Genomic DNA, 15536 nt, shown 5'->3' with positions numbered 1-15536 from the left:
GCAAAGCCGGCCATGTAAGTTTTACTTTGCTAAAAAAAGAAAGAGAGAGGGGGGGGAGAGAGAGAGAGAGAGAGAGAGAGAGAGAGAGAGAAAAGAAAGAAAGAAAGAAAGAAAGAAAGAGGAGGGAGGGAGGGAAGAAAAAGAAGAAAGAGGGAGGAAGGAAGGAAGAAAAGAAAAAGAAAGAAAGAGGAAGGAAGAGAAAGAAAGAAAGAAAGAAAGAGGGGAAGGAGAGAAGAAAGGAAGGAAGAAAAAAAAGGAAGAAAGGAAGAGAAAGAAAAAGGAAGGAAGAAGAAAAAGAAAAGAGAGGAAGGAAGAGAAAGAAAAGAGGGAGAAGGGAAGGAAGAGAAAGAAAGAAAAAGGGGAAGGAAGAAAAAAAAAAGAAAGAGGAAGGAAGAGAAAAAGAAAAAAGGGAAAAAAGAAAAGAAGAGAAGAAAGAAGAAGAAAGAAAGAAGAGGGAGGGAGGGAAGAAAAGAAAGAAAGAGGGAGGGAGGGAGGAAGAGAAAGAAAGAAAGAAAGAGGAAGGGAAGAGAAAGAAAGAAAGAAAGGGAGGGAAGGTAGGAAGAGAAAGAAGGAAGGAAGAGAAAGAAAGAAAGAAAAGAAAGAAAGAAAAGGAAGAAAGAAAAAAAGAAAGAAAGAGGAAGGAAGAGAAAAGAAAAGAGAGGAAGGAAGAGAAAGAAAAGAGGGAGGGAAGGAAGAGGAAAGAAAGAAAAAAGGGGAAGGAAGAAAAGGAAAAAAGAGAGGAAGAAGAAAAAAGGGAAAGAAAGGAAAGAAAGAAAGAAAGAAAGAAAGAAAGAAAGAAAGAAAGAAAGAAAGAAAGAAAGAAGAAAGAAAGGAATAGACTAATTTGAGTTTAGGGTGAAAAGTCTTTATTCAGCAGATTAGTGATTTTTGTTATTTGACGATGCCAGCAAACAATACAATACTTTCCTAGTATTTTAATACTAAATGGTGTGAAAGCTTCTTTTAGCCGTTTAAAATATTTATTCTTTTTTTTCCCCCTCGATGTTTTCTCAGCTGCTTTTTGTTGTTGTCGTTGTTGGTGGTGGTGGTTTAACAGAGGTTCGACCAGTTTGTGGCTGGTTCAAAATGTTAATCCTGTCGATCGCTTTGCATTAGGTTTTTATGTCTTCGGAATGGAACGGAAGGAAACGTTTCGAAAGAGCGGGGTGGGACATTGGAAAGATCGGGGCGGATTGAGGGCAGAAAGAAGGTTAAAACGGGGGGGGGGTATTTCTTCTTAGCCTCTCTTTACCTTCGTTTGGGGGGGTGGAAATGCTTTTGGAGGTGCCCAGGTTTGAGAAGGAAGCCACGCAAAATTAAGGAGGGGAAGACAAGATAGCAGTCTTCCAATATTTGAGGGGCTGCCACAGAGAGGAGGAAGGGGCTCAAGCTATTCTCCAAAGCACCCGAAAGGACAGAGAAGGAAGAATGGATGGAAACTGATCAAGGAGAGATTCAACCTTCAATTTTCCAACGGTGAGAACAATCAACCCATGGAACAGGAGTTGCCTTCGGAAGTTGTGGGAGCTTCATCCCTGGAGGCTTTCAAGAAGAGACTGGACTTCCTATTGTCACAAATTGTGTAGGGTCTCCTGCTTGGGCAAGGGGTTGGACTAGATGACCTCCAAGGTCCCTTCCGACTCTGTTAATCTGCCATCTTTTCTGCTGGGATTTTCACCCAATTTGTCAATTCCACATCTGATATTCAGACATTTATAACCTTCCTCTCCAGATGTTTTAATCTCCATTCGTTGTCCGACGTTTTAGGTGTGCAGGCTAAGTATTCCTTCTCAGTAGGAACAGCTGCTGGCAAGGAATGATTAGGCGATGAGTTTAAAAAAATGAACCAAACTTGGCCCCGACGTAAGAGTCAACAATCCTCAAGTACAAGCAAGTCCTCGGCTTACAACGGCTCATTTAGCGAAACGTTCAAAGTTACGGCAGCACGGGAGAAAGCCGCTTACGGCTGTTTTTTTTTCACACTTAACGACCGTTGTGGCATCTCCACGGTCCCCTGATCCGACTTCAGGTGCTCAGCGTCTGGTTCATAGTTATGATGGTCCCGGTGGGGGTCCCACTTTCACTGAACAACCAGCCGCTGTTATTGGATTTACGTCGGCCGTGATTCGCCTAAGGACAAAAGCCGCGAAACGGGAGCCAAAACTCGCTTGGCTGGTGTTTCGCTTATCAAGGCAAATTTGAGGGCACCCTCACTGTGGTCATAAGTCAAGGACCCCCTTGCGCAGGCAGACAGTGATGTTCGTTTATATACGTCTGCCTGGAACCAAGGTCTCCATTCATATGGATGGATTAGATGACAGACAGACGAATTTCCAGCAGGGTCTCACACACGGAGAGGGGGGGGATTTTAGCAGCCCCTTTTCCTAGCTGCTCCCACCTCCCTGTCACCGCACCCCGCTCGGCCTTGGGTTGAGGGACCCCCCTCCTTCAACTATTAGCGCCTTCAAGGATATTCTAGCTCCCAGCTGAACTAGCCTCCCTAGGTTGCGAAAAGTGCTAGAAAAAAAACAGGCCGAGCCAGATACACACACTCACACTCACACACACACACACACAGAGGTCAACGAGGCAAAAATTGGGAGTGAAAAGCTAAAGCAACACATTAAAAAGTTAGAAGAAGGGTGAGAAAAATCAGGTAGTTTAAGTAGGTTGGAGTCAGAGATGGGAAGGCCAACGGCGTCACACTACAAAACTTTTAGAATTCTTTGTTGGCCGAGTGTGATTGGACACACAAACACACACGCAAGGAATTTGTCTCCGGTGCATAAGCTCTCATTGGACATACCAGCTCTAAGTGATAAATCGTAGTCGTCATAAAAAAATACATTCCTCGTGAATCATAAGATTCAACCCTTAGGGATCGTCATGGGATACTAAATAAGCCATCAACATGAGAATAGAAGAACGGAGTTGGAAGGGACCTTGGAGGCCTTCTAGTCTAACCCCCTGCTTAGGCAGGAAACCCTACACCACTTCAGACAGCCCCTTCAGTGTTGGTAAGCAATGTTGCCTATCAATCAAAAAGCAGTCAACGTCAAGCGGGAAACCGCCAACACTGGATTGCCCCCTTGCTCTGCAACGGTTCAATTCCAATTATACTTCATTTTTCCGGCGAGAACAGCGCACGGCGGACATCGGAACTAAAGATTAAATTCTGCGCTGTAAATAAATCAAAGACACAGTTGCCATTAAAGGTAAAGGTAAAGGTTCCCCTCGCACGTATGTGCTAGTCGTTCCCGACTCTAGGGGGCGGCGCTCATCTCCGTTTCAAAGCCGAAGAGCCAGCGCCGTCCGAAGACGTCTCCGTGGTCATGTGGCCGGCACGACTCAACGCCGAAGTCGTACGGAACGCCGTTCCCTTCCCACCAAAGGTGGTTCCTGTTTTTCTACTTGCATTTTTTTAATGTGCTTTCGAACTGCTAGGTTGGCAGAAGCTGGGACAAATCACGGGAGCTCACTCCGTTACGCGGCGCTAGGGATTCGAACCGCGAAACCGCTGACCTTTCTGATCGACAAGCTCAGCATCTTAGCCGCCCCGCCACCGCGTCCCTATTAACGGGGAATTATTTTTTGCAAACTTCAGTTCAGCCGCGACCAAGTTGATGCTTACGAGAGGAAGATCCTAGGGCCGAGGCCTCTTCTTCAGTGGCAGTGTTGAATCTGTGGTTTTATTTAGGGGGGTTTTATTCCTTGCACTGGTTTAGTTTTCACGAGGGTTAGGAGCCGAGGTGGCGCAGTGGTTAAATGCAGCACTGCAGGCTACTTCAGCTGACTGCAGTTCTGCAGTTCGGCTGTTCAAATCTCACCGGCTCAGGGTTAACTCAGCCTTCCATCCTTCCGAGGTGGGTAAAATGAGGACCCGGATTGTTGTTGGGGGCGATATGCTGACTCTGTAAACCGCTTAGAGGGGGCTGAAAGCCCTATGAAGCGGTATATAAGTCTAACTATTGCTAACTATTGCTCAACCCGAAAAACAGCAGGCCGTAAAATGAAAAAATGGTCTCATTCCCCCCCCCCCCCAAAAAAGTGATCCTTATACAGTATTAAATATCCTGTGCCTACTAGTGAGGTTGGGAGAGCAAATGTGGAAACCTTTTTTTTAAGCAGCTGCAAGCACAGGTAGTCCTCGACTTACGACCATTTGTTTAGCGACCATTCATAGTCACAACGGCGCTCAGAGGGAAAAGGGAGGTTTGGGGTCCGTTTTTCACACTTAACGACCGTGGCAGCATCCCCCCAGGTTAAAAGAGGAGCGAAAGGGGAGTGGAGTTTGCAGGAGACCATTAGTTCCCTTCATTGGTTCGTGACTCTCCGAGGCTCCTGGCCAGGGTTTGTAGATATAGGCCTGGCAGCTCTCCAAGACAGATAAGGTCTGTGACTGTAAATCCTCCCTTGGAGGGAGGGAAGCAAGGAGGGAAGGAAGGAGGGAAGGAAGGAGAGAAGGAGAGAAGAAAGGAGGGAAGGAAGGAGAGAAGGAAAGAAGAAAGGAGGGAAGGAAGGAGGGAATGTAGGAGAGAAGGAAGGGGGGAAGGAAGGAGGAAAGGAAGGGGGAAAGGAAGGCGAGAAGGAGAAAAGAAAGGAGGGAAGGAGGGAAGGAAGGAGGGAAGGGGAAGGAGGGAGGGAAGGAAGGAGGGAAGGAAGGGGAGTAGGAGAGAAGAAACGAGGGAAGGAAAGAGGGAGGGAGGGAAGAAGAAGTAGGACCGTTGTAAGATAAGATGGATCTAGGGGATGTTAAGAGAGCAATCTTCAAGTATATTGTCAACTGTAGGGAAAAATGGTTATAAATACATATTATTAATTTTAAAAAAATCCTCCCTTGGATGTGAATGAACAGAATTCACAATACATTAAATCAAAGGGGTTTTTGGGACAAGGAGTTTGCTTCATGCTCTTGGGAAGCCTCGATCAGAACGGTCTCCCTGCCTCTTAAATCAACTTTTATTCGTCCAATATGTTTTCATCGGGAACGTTTTCTTCTCATCTCCGGCCAAATCTTAAATCTCACTGAATGGGCTGATGGGTTGAAAGTCGGATCAAAGGGGTGGATCTTTTGAGTTTTCCAGTTTTTGCATCCATGACTGATCATTTCTCTCTCTCTCTCCTTTTTTTCCTTCTCTCCCTGCAGTCTACAACCGTCTCTGATGGAGGTAAGTGAAATGCTTCTCTGTTTATGAAAAGAACGGATATTTTTTAGGCGTGTGACAATGAGTAGCACTGATGATGTTACCTAGTTGGGTCGTGAAACGTCTGCAAGAAAACAAGCAAGCTCAGAGAGCACTAAGAACCCCACAGTCCTCTTCCTCCTCCTCCTCCTCCTCCTCCTCCTCCTCCTCCTCCTCCTCTTCACAAACCCCACTCCATTCTAGCACTGATGATGTTACCTAGTTGGGTCGTGAAACGTCTGCAAGAAAACTAGCAAGCTCAGAGAGCACTAAGGACCCCACAGTCCTCTTCTTCCTCCTCCTCCTCCTCCTCCTCCTCCTCCTCCTCCTCCTCCTCCTCCTCTTCACAAACCCCACTCCATTCTAGCACTGATGATGTTACCTAGTTGGGTCGTGAAACGTCTGCAAGAAAACAAGCAAGCTCAGAGAGAGCATCAAGGACCCCACAGTCGTCCTCTTCCTCCTCCTCCTCCTCCTCCTCCTCCTCCTTCATTCTGCGAATCTCAGAAATTTCCTGACAGTGAGAACAATGAATCAGTGGGACAACTTGCAACCAGAAGTTGTGAATGCTCCAAACACTGGAAGCTTTTAAGGAGAGATTGGACAAGCATTGGTCTGAAGTGGGTTAGGGTCCCCTGGATGAGCAAATGGTTGGACTAGAAAACCTCAAAGGTCCCTTCCAGCTCTATTCTGATTGATTGATTGATTGATTGATTGATTGATTGATTGATTGAATGAATGAATGCTGGGTTGGCCTAATATTCTGCCTTTTCAATATTTCCTAGGACATTTCAATTTTCTAGGAGTGGGGTGGGTGTTAACTTCCTATAATGGCCTGGCTGTAAAATCTGGCCAGTGGCTTTTCTCCCTCCCCCCCCTCCCTCCCTCCCTCTCTATCTCTCTCTCCCTCCCTTCCTCCCTATCTCTCTTTCTCTCCCTCCCTCTCTCTCTCTCTCCCTCCCTCCTTATCTATCTATCTCCCTCCCTCTCTCTCTTTTTCTCTCTCTCTCCCTCCCTCATCTCTTTCTCTCTCTCTCTCCCTCCCTCCCTATCTCTCTCTCCCTCCCTCCTTATCTCTCTCCCTCCCTCTCTCCCTCTCCATCTCTCTCTCCCTCCCTCCTCCCTATCTCTCTCTTTCTCTCCCTCCCTCCCTATCTATCTCTCCCTCCCTCCCTCCTTATCTCTCTCTTTCTCTCCCTCCCTCATCTCTTTCTCTCTCTCTCTTCCTCCCTATCTATCTCTCCCTCCCTCCCTCCTTATCTCTCTCTCTCCCTCCCTCCATATCTCTCTCTTTCTCTCTCTCTCCCTCCCTATCTCTCTCTCCCTCCCTCCTTCTCTCTCCCCCTCCCTCTCTCTCTTTCTCTCTCTCTCCCTTCCTCCCTATCTCTCTTTCTGTGTGTCTGTGTGTGTGTGTGTGTTGGATTGTCCTCTTGGCTGTGGCCACTGGAGTGCTGCGTCTGTCCTTGCATTGCACTGCATGTTGAATAATTCATGTCTCTTCGGCAACAGCCTTTTTCGTTCAATTATTGATGTCTCGCTGGATCGAATTTGAGTCAGGTGTGCCCAGAGCATCTTACAGGCTCTCGGGGGGGGGGGGGGGGCTGGCGGATGCCACTTGGAAGACATGCTGTAAAACAGAGTGAAAGGAACAGGGAGAAAGGATGCTGGCGGCTGCTGGTGTCGCCGCCACCGGGAGGCCAGCCGGGCCTTCTCCGTGGGCTCGGCCGCTTGGCCGGGCATGGCTGCTGAAAGGTGGCCCTCCCTGAGTGACTGGAGGGGTCTGCTGAAGTGGCACCACGCCAGGGGGTCATACCAGCTTTATCCAGGTAAGTTGGTAGGGACCTTGGAGGTCTTCTAGTCCAACCCCCTGTTCAGGCAGGAAAACCTTCGCCATTTCAGATGTATAGTTTTCTGGTGTCTTCTTAAAAACTTCCAGTGTTGGAGCATTCACGACTTCTGGAGGCCAATTGTTCCACTGATTATGTCAAGAAGTTTCTCCTTAATTCAAGGTTGCTTCTCTCCTTGATTAGTTTCCACCCATTGCTTCTTGTCCTGCCCTCGGGGGCTTTGGAGAATAGTTTGACTCCCTCTTCTTTGGGGCAACCCTTTAGATACTGGAACACTGCTCTCATGTCACCCAATTCCTTTTCGTTAAACTAAACATATATGCTAGTCGTTCCCGACTCTATGGGGCGGTGCTCATTTCCCTCTCAAAGCCGAAGAGCTAGCGCCCTCCGAAGACGTCTCCGTGGTCATGTATAAGACGCACCAAGATTTTGAAGAGGTAAATTAAAAGAAAAAAGTCCCCCCCCCCCCCGGAGCACTTTGCAGGCTTCTCAAACTCTGCATGCCCAGTTTTTTGCAGAGGATTTGGGAGTCCTGCTCCGGGGGGGGGGGGGGACTTTTTTCTTTTAATTTACCTCTTCAAAATCTTGGTGCGTCTTATACTCCAGTGCGTCTTATAGTCCGAAAAATACGATATTTGGATCCCACCACTGGATTGACACAGCCGTACTTTTATTGCCAGATGATGATGAGGATGATTATTATTTTTGGACGTTCCCGCAGAGCTGAATCATAGCAACTTGAAAGATGGCGCCAGTGACACCAGCCTCAGCAGCAATGCCAGTCTGCCCAGTGTCCAAAGCTGCCAACGACAGCGGGAGAGAAGAGTTGCCAGTTGGGCTGTTTCCTTTGAGCGGCTTCTTCAGGATCCACTTGGTATTCGATATTTTTCTGTAAGCAACGGAGCAACGGCTCAGCCGTGGTTTTGGGGTTGGTGTTATCGCAAACAGAGTGCGTGCTGAACAAACAGATTAGCAGAGTTGGGAGGGTTCTTGCAGGTCATCTAGTCCAACCCACTGCCCAAGCAGGAGGTCCTACCTCTGCCCCTACCTGGGATCGAACTCACAATCTCCGGATTGTGAGGCGAGAGTTCCACCTCTAGGCCAAAGTCTAACCCTAATCCTGGTGGTGTCTAAGAGGGCATGGCCAGCCTGGAATATCCCGGACAATCCCCCCCTAGGCTGGTCTTCTCTGACCTCGGCAAACACGGCAAGGTGGAATGGGAGTCACAGGCCTTAGGGAAGGTTTAAGGTTTCAAAGGAAGGAAGGAAGGAAGGAAAGAAGGAAGGAAGGAAGGAAGGAAGAGGTGCTCTGCCCAGGTGCTCATGACCTTGGTTGGAAGAAATGCCATCTGTAGATGTCTATGGAGCTTCTCCATCATCCAGGTCATGGTTGTCCCAAAGGTGCTTTTTCAAGAGGCAACTGGACTTTCTGGTTTTTCTTTGAAGATGTTTTGCTTCTCATCCAAGAAACAGCGCTTCTTTTTTTCCTCTTCCTCCTCCTCTTCTTCCTCTTTTTCTTCTTCCTCCACCTTCCTCCTCTTCTTCTTCCTTCTCTTCCACCTCCTCTTTTTTCCCTCTTTTTCCTCCTCCTTTTCCTCCTCTTCTTTTCTTCTTCCTCCTCCTCTTTTTCTTCCTCCTCTTTTTCTTCTTTTCTTCCTCCTCTTCCTCCTCCTCTTCTTCTTTTCTTCTTCCTCTTTTTCTTCCTCCTCCTCCTCTTTTTCTTCCTCTTCTTCTTCATCCTTTTCTTCCTCTTCCTCATCTTCTTCTTTTCTTCCTCCTCTTTTTCTTCCTCCTCTTTTTCTTCTTCCTCTTCTTCTTCCTCTTCCGCCTCCTCTTCCTTGTCCTCCTTCTTTTCTTCCTCTTCTTTTTCTTCCTCCTCTTCCTCTTCCACCTTCTCTTCTTCTTCCTCTTTTTCTTCCTCCTCCCCCTCTTCTTTTCTTCCTCTTCTTTTTCTTCCTCTTCTTTTTCTTCCTCCTCCTCTTTTTCTTCTTCCTCATCTTCTTCCTCCTCTTCCCCCTCCTCTTCCTCCTCCTCCTCCTCCTCTTCTTCTTTTCTTCCTCTTCTTTTTCTTCCTCTTCTCCATCCTCTTCTTCCTCTTCCTCCTCTTCTTCTTTTCTTCCTATTCTTTTTCTTCCTCCACTATTTCTTCCTCCTTCTCCTCTTCTCCTTCTTCTCTTTTTCTTCTTCTTCCTCCTCCTCCTTGGAAGGAAAATGTCTTCCAATAAAAAACACAAAGTCCAGTTGCCTCTTGAAAAAAAATCGCCTTGGGTACACCGTCTATAGGTTTGGGGTGTTTCACTCTTTTTGGCCCCCAATACCTGTATTAATTTCTGGGCCGTGTGTGGACACGTGGGCATCGCAGCTTCAGGAATGTCTGGGTGTTCCTGTCTGTCTAGATCTCTTTGGGGAGGGGTCTTGTTTGAAAAGAGAAACTCATTGTGTGACATGCATGCACACCCACACCCCCTTCTTAATCCTTCGTGCCACGAGATGGGCAGATGGAGCCGACCTGGAGATTCGCCTCCATTTTTATGCCTGTATATGGGCCAGTAATATGGTTGTCTCCTTCGGGGGCCATCACAAGTATGGTGGCCCCATCATCCTTCTCAGTGGTGGGATCCTACTGGTGTCGGGGTTCCAAATAGCATCCTCAAATAAATAACACCCCCAAGGGTAGACAATCCTCAAAGTTCCAATTTATGAAGAGAGCCATGTTGGCACATCTGGGAAAACCCGTATCTGAAAGCTTCCCGGTTCTCCCCGCCCAGTTGAAAGTTCAAGATCTTGCCCCCCCCCACCCCACCCACAAAGTCCATCACATGGTCCAATCAACCATTGCCACGAAGGAAGTTTCCTCCCATCTACATCCATCCAGGTGCTGGGGAAAGGTGACCTTGACATCCCGAGAAGGAATGTCATTATGGCTACCTATCTCCCATGGTCCATACAATCCCCACTCCCTGTTGCCCGCAGTAGAAATCGTTTGAATACGTGGCAGGCTTGAAACCCTGTACAACACTGGCTTCCAAGCCTGACAACGGGTTTAACCACCGGTGCGATGATCGCGCGCTTCGTGATCACACCTGGCGCACGCTGTGCACACCTGCACAGTTTTTGAGACAACTTACCTTCCACATTAGTGCTGGGGAGGAAAACAGCTGGTCGGCAGCAACCCACTCTGGCACGCGACTCAGCTAAGAAGATTTAAGTAAAGATGAGGCGGGCGGGGCAGCCCACTTGATCGTGGGAGCGAGCCGGTTCGCTCGCAGCTGATCGTCGAAGCTACCAGTTCGGGCAAACCAGTCCAAATTGGGAGAATCCTGCCCCTGATCCTTCTCCATAAAAGTAAGGGTAAAGCTTCCCCTCGCACATATGGGCTCATCGTTCCCGACTCTAGGGGGCGGTGCTCATCTCTGTTTCAACGCCGAAGAGCCAGCGCTGTCCGTAGATGTCTCTGTGGTCATGTGGCCGGCATGACTCAATGCCGAAGGCGCACGGAACGTTGTTCCCTTCCCACCAAAGATGGTTCCTATTTCTCTACTTGCATTTTTCACGTGCTTTCGAACTGCTAGGTTGGCAGAAGCTGGGACAAGTCGCGGGAGCTCACTCCGTTAGGCGGCGCTAGGGATTAGAACCGCTGAACCGCCGACCTTTCTGATCGACAAGCTCAGTATCTTAGCCACTGAGCCACCGTGTCCCTGTTCCTTCTCCATAGCTGGCCTTAATTCAGCCGCCGTCGCAGCGCAATTCGCCTTCGAGCCCCACCAGCCATCCCCCCCCCCAACCCAAGATAGGCTTTGAAAGAGACACAAGAGGGTCCCTTGTCTGGAAGATGCTTCAGGGTTTGAGACCTGGTGGGCTTTTGGAAGGTCCTTGGGACGTTTCCCCTCAGCGTGGTTTTTAATTCCTCTTTCCCACCTAGGATTTTTTACGGAAGGAATTTAGTGAAGAAAACATACTGTTTTGGCAGGCCTGCGAATATTTTAACCACATACCTGCTCACGACAAAAATGAGGTACGTCCATACGGTCAAATGCCTTTCCCCCCCTCTTTTTTTCTGTTCATTTTGAAACAAACCTACAATAAATGCTGGCCGTTCAAACACTTTTGGAAAAAGTCCGAGGTGGGGAGGGGGAGAAGCAGGGAGGAGAAAGGAGCCACACGCACCCGGGGGAAGGAGAAGATAGCTAATCCTCGACTTGCAACAGCCCATTTAGTGACGGTTCAAATTTACCACGCCAGTGTGACCTGTGATGATTTTTCACACGACTTTTGTGGCATCCCCATGATCATAATTCAGATGCTTGGCAACGGTCTCGTATTTATGCAGTCTTTGGGGGTCACATGATCCCCTTTGCGACTGCCTGAACCAGGGAAGCCATGGAAGCCAATGGAAAATATGGTCATAGGTCCCTTCCCCCCCCCAGTGCCGTTGTGGCGGTCAGTAAATGAAACTGTTGTAAGTTGAGGTCGTCCTGTATCACGGCTGCCATAATTCCTGCGTAAAAGGTAAAGGTTCCCCTCCTTGCACATCTGTGCTAGCCGTTCCCGACTCTAGGGGGCGGTGCTCATCTCCGTTTCAAAGCCGAAGAGCCAGCACTGTCCGAAGATGTCTCCGGGGTCATGTGGCCGGCGGGACTCGACGCCGAAGGCTCACGGAACGTTGTTACTTCTGTTCATTCCTACACGCCTCCCTTTTTTAACGTCCTTTCTTCTTGCTTCGCAGCTTTCATTCCGAGCGCAGGAGATCTTTAATAAATATTTATGCAGCAAAGCTACGACTCCGGTCAATATCGACAGCCAAGTCCAGCTGGCGGACGATGTCCTGACTGCACCGCATCCAAATATGTTCAAAGATCAGCAGCTTCAGGTACCGTCGGAAATCTGAACAGTCCCCTTCCGCTGGTTGAATGGCCCCTCCCAGAGGAAATAAAAGAGGAGCGAAAGGGGAGTGGAGTTTGCAGGAGACAATCAATTTGCTTAATTGGTTCGTGACTCTCCGAGACTCCTTGCCAAGTTTTGCAGATGTCGGCCTGGCAGCTCTCCAAGCCAGATGAGGTCTGTGACCATATATCCTCCCTTGAAAGACTTTGCTGGATGCGAATGAGCAGAATTGACAGTCAATTAATAAAAGGTTTTTGTTTTTTTGTCGGGGCCAGGAGTTTGCTTCATGCTCTCGGGAAGCCTCGGTCAGAACACTCTCCTTTAGCTACTCCAATTTCCCCCCGAAATATTTATTTATTTTATTTTATTCCCATCCCGGGGGACAAGCTCTGCCACTTTGGAAACTGGTATTCGCTGCAGCGTGGGGTGAATTCTGCCTTAATAGAACTCCGTTTCGTCCGTTAGATTTTCAATTTGATGAAATTCGACAGCTACGCACGCTTTCTGAAGTCTCCGTTTTACCAAGAATGTGTTTTAGCCGAAGTGGAAGGCCGTCCGGTCTCCGATCCGCAATGGGTCCCAAGCAGCCCTACTCAGAAGTCCAGTTTCGGTCCGGATATGTTCCCTGTTTCCACTCCCAGAAAGGTATCTATCTATTTTTTAGGCTGTGCGGTTGAAAAGAGACTGAATTCTTGCTGGTGTGGAATAGAATAGAATAACTTCATTGTCACTTTGAAGGTCCACTAACTGGCATACATTAAAAAGAAATTTTGTGGCTCTCAAAGGGTCACTGCCTCCAATATACACTCCATAAACATGACAAAATCAATCAATCTATCTATCTATCTATCTATCTATCTATCTATCTATCTATCTATCTATCTATCTATCTTCTATCTATATCTATCTTCTATCTATTTATCTATCTTCTATTTATCTGTCTATCTTCTTTGTCTGTCTGCCTGTCTGTCTGTCTGTCTATCTTCTATCTTTCTATCTATCTTCTATCGTATCTATCTTCTATTTATCTGTCTACCTTCTATCTATCTTCTATCTATCTAACTATCTCTCTCTCTCTCTCTCTATCTATCTATCTACCTTCTATCTATCTACTATCTTCTATCTATCTATCTTCTATGTATTTATCTTCTGTCTGTCTGTCTGTCTATCTTCTATCTTTCTATCTTCTATCTATCTATCTATCTATCTATCTATCTATCTATCTATCTATCTATCTACCTTCTATCTATCTATCTGCTATCTTCTATCTATCTATCTTCTATGTATCTTCTGTCTGTCTGTCTGTCTTATCTATCTATCTATCTATCTATCTATCTATCTATCTATCTATCTATCTTCTATCTATATATAATAATGCCTATGTGTCTTTGTGTGTATGTTCCGGCATAATTCTGAAAAGCCTCGAGAAATTTCAACCAAACTTGGTACACAGGTGACTTAACTCTCTGGAAACAAATACTGTAGGGATAAGACACCCCTAACACACCTCAGGACGTGTGTTCTGTTAAGATACATCCTGTCGTGCCTTAAAATGGTTTCTACTGTACTGCCGTGAAATGGCTTCTCCTGTGCAACGCAGTGGAATTGCCATGGTAATGGCTTCGCAGTACTCCACAAGGGGGCTCCCTCTGGTAAAGGTGGAAAAATCCGACATTAGAAATTACGTTTGGTCCGGATATTTTCCCCCTATCAATAAATACCTGGGCGAGTTATCGGCTAGTCAGTAAATAAATGCAAAATTATGTATATTCTGATATATATTCTACGACACAGAGAAACGACACAGCCTAGTTCGGATGTATACATGTGTGAGGGAGTCCCCCACGAGAGGCTTGTGAAGGAGATGGACCTTCTTTTCGGCCAAAATTGGGAAGGTGGTTCAGACTTTTTTTTTAAAAAAAAATCAGGTAAAAATGCCTCAGGTAAAATATTGGCGCATATTAGTGTGGACGAAAAATAAAAAAAAGATGTGGACACTCTAGGTGTGTCAAGCTCTATTTCATTGAGGGCCGCATCAGAGTTGTCTTTCACCTCGGGGGAGGGGGGGCTGGGATGGGCGTGGCCAGGGTGGGCGTGGCTTGTATCGGTGGCGCCCGTGGAGGCGCGAACATTCTGCCAGTGAAAACGGGCTGCGGAGTTCCATTTTCAGCTGCAGCGGCCTTCTGCAACCCTCTGCCAGCGAAAATGGAGCTTGGGTGAAGCGGACGCAACCCTCCCGAGCTCCATTTTTACTGGTAGAGCCGCCGCGGGCTGGCCCTTCGCTGTTTCCAGGACAGTCCTATGGCCCAGTTCTAAGCGCCCTGCAGGCCGGATACGGCCCCGGGCCCTTGAGTTTGACACCCCTGCTCTAGAAAGAGTGCAGAGAAGAGCAAGAAAGATGATTAGGGGACTGGAGGCTAAAACATTTGAAGAACAGTTGCAGGAACTGGGCATGGCTAGTTTAATGAAAAGAAGGACCACGGGAGGCATGATAGCAGTCTTCCAATATCTCAGGGGCTGCCACAAAGAAGAGGGAGTCAAGCTATTCTCCAAAGGATCTGAAGAAGCAATGGGTGGAAACTAATCAAGGAGAGAAGCAACCTAGAAATTAGGAGAAATTTCCTGACAGTGAGAACAATTAAATCAGTGGAACAGAAATTGCCTCCAGAAGTTGTGAATGCCCCAACACTGGAAGTCTTTAAGAAGATGTTGGATAGCCATTTGTCTGAAGTGGTTTAGGGTTTCCTGCCTAGGCAGGGGGTTGGACTAGAAGACCTCCAAGATCCCTTCCAACTCTGTTATTCTGACAGCTGCTTGTTGATCAGGAAGGTAATCAATTAGCTTGTTAGTTTGTCTTGGCTACAAGTTCAGAGGGGGAAGTCTGCCGGTTCACACCGCTTCGGGCAAACCGGTAGTGGCGGGTGGCGGGAGACTCTGCCCACCCACCCAGACGTCACCACGGGCGGCCCGCGAGAACTGGTAGCATAGGTAAGAGGATTTCACGCCTGCTGCAAAGTGTGTATGTCTGTGGGACTGAAAGTTGTTTGGGAAGAAGAGGACGAGGAGGCAGCAGAACCAGCCAAATATAAGCACCGGTCTGGTGAAAGGGGTTCCACCACAAATCCGCGAAGCCCTTATCCGCGGAGACATAAGCGCGAAGACTAAATCGCGCTGTTCTAAGCGCTAAGGAAAAACGTGACCCTACCGCGATGACATAATCGCGGAGGGCAAATTTGCGCATTCCCAAGCACTCAGTACCCTAAACCTAACCCTAAACCTAACCCCTAAACCTAATCCTAACCCTTACCTTAATTGAAGTCGGCTTTCTGCCGCGGCGCCGTTTTAAAGCGCCCTTCTGTTGCCGCGCTGTTGTCACGGCGGTGATGACGTCGCGGCTTTAGCGCCGCGATTTTATCACCGCGATTTTGACGAGCGCAGTTTTGTCGTGCCACTGGTGAAAGGAAGAAACCATCGCGGAAAGTGATTTTTAACATTGCACTTGTTGGTAGTTAGGTGGAAAAGCCAAGTCCGGCCGCTCCTTAAATGAAGAATCTGGAGAAGAAGACGGCGAGAAGAAGAAAAAGGGAACGTTCTTCTCCTGGTCGAGAAGCAGGAGTCTGGG

The 15536-nt window shown here is 47.7% G+C and overlaps 1 protein-coding gene across 1 annotated transcript in view; it reads left to right on the top strand.

Annotated features, from left to right (window-relative positions):
- Nucleotides 1–4861: 4861 nt before the first annotated feature.
- Nucleotides 4862–15536, top strand: part of RGS12 (regulator of G protein signaling 12) — a 29035-nt gene continuing 18360 nt past the window's right edge. Inside the window, exons 1-6 of the mRNA XM_032223840.1 lie at nt 4862–5168; nt 7752–7921; nt 10953–11045; nt 11757–11900; nt 12380–12559; nt 15424–15536. The exon at nt 15424–15536 is cut by the window's right edge and continues 41 nt beyond it. Coding sequence (XP_032079731.1) covers nt 5096–5168; nt 7752–7921; nt 10953–11045; nt 11757–11900; nt 12380–12559; nt 15424–15536 — 773 coding nt within the window. The 5' untranslated portion in view covers nt 4862–5095. The remainder of the gene's footprint in view (nt 5169–7751; nt 7922–10952; nt 11046–11756; nt 11901–12379; nt 12560–15423) is intronic.

This window comes from Thamnophis elegans, chromosome 9 (assembly GCF_009769535.1).
Source record: "Thamnophis elegans isolate rThaEle1 chromosome 9, rThaEle1.pri, whole genome shotgun sequence".
Taxonomy (NCBI): domain Eukaryota; kingdom Metazoa; phylum Chordata; class Lepidosauria; order Squamata; family Colubridae; genus Thamnophis; species Thamnophis elegans.
Note: the sequence above shows the minus strand (reverse complement) of the source record. Positions and strands in the feature narration are given on the sequence as shown.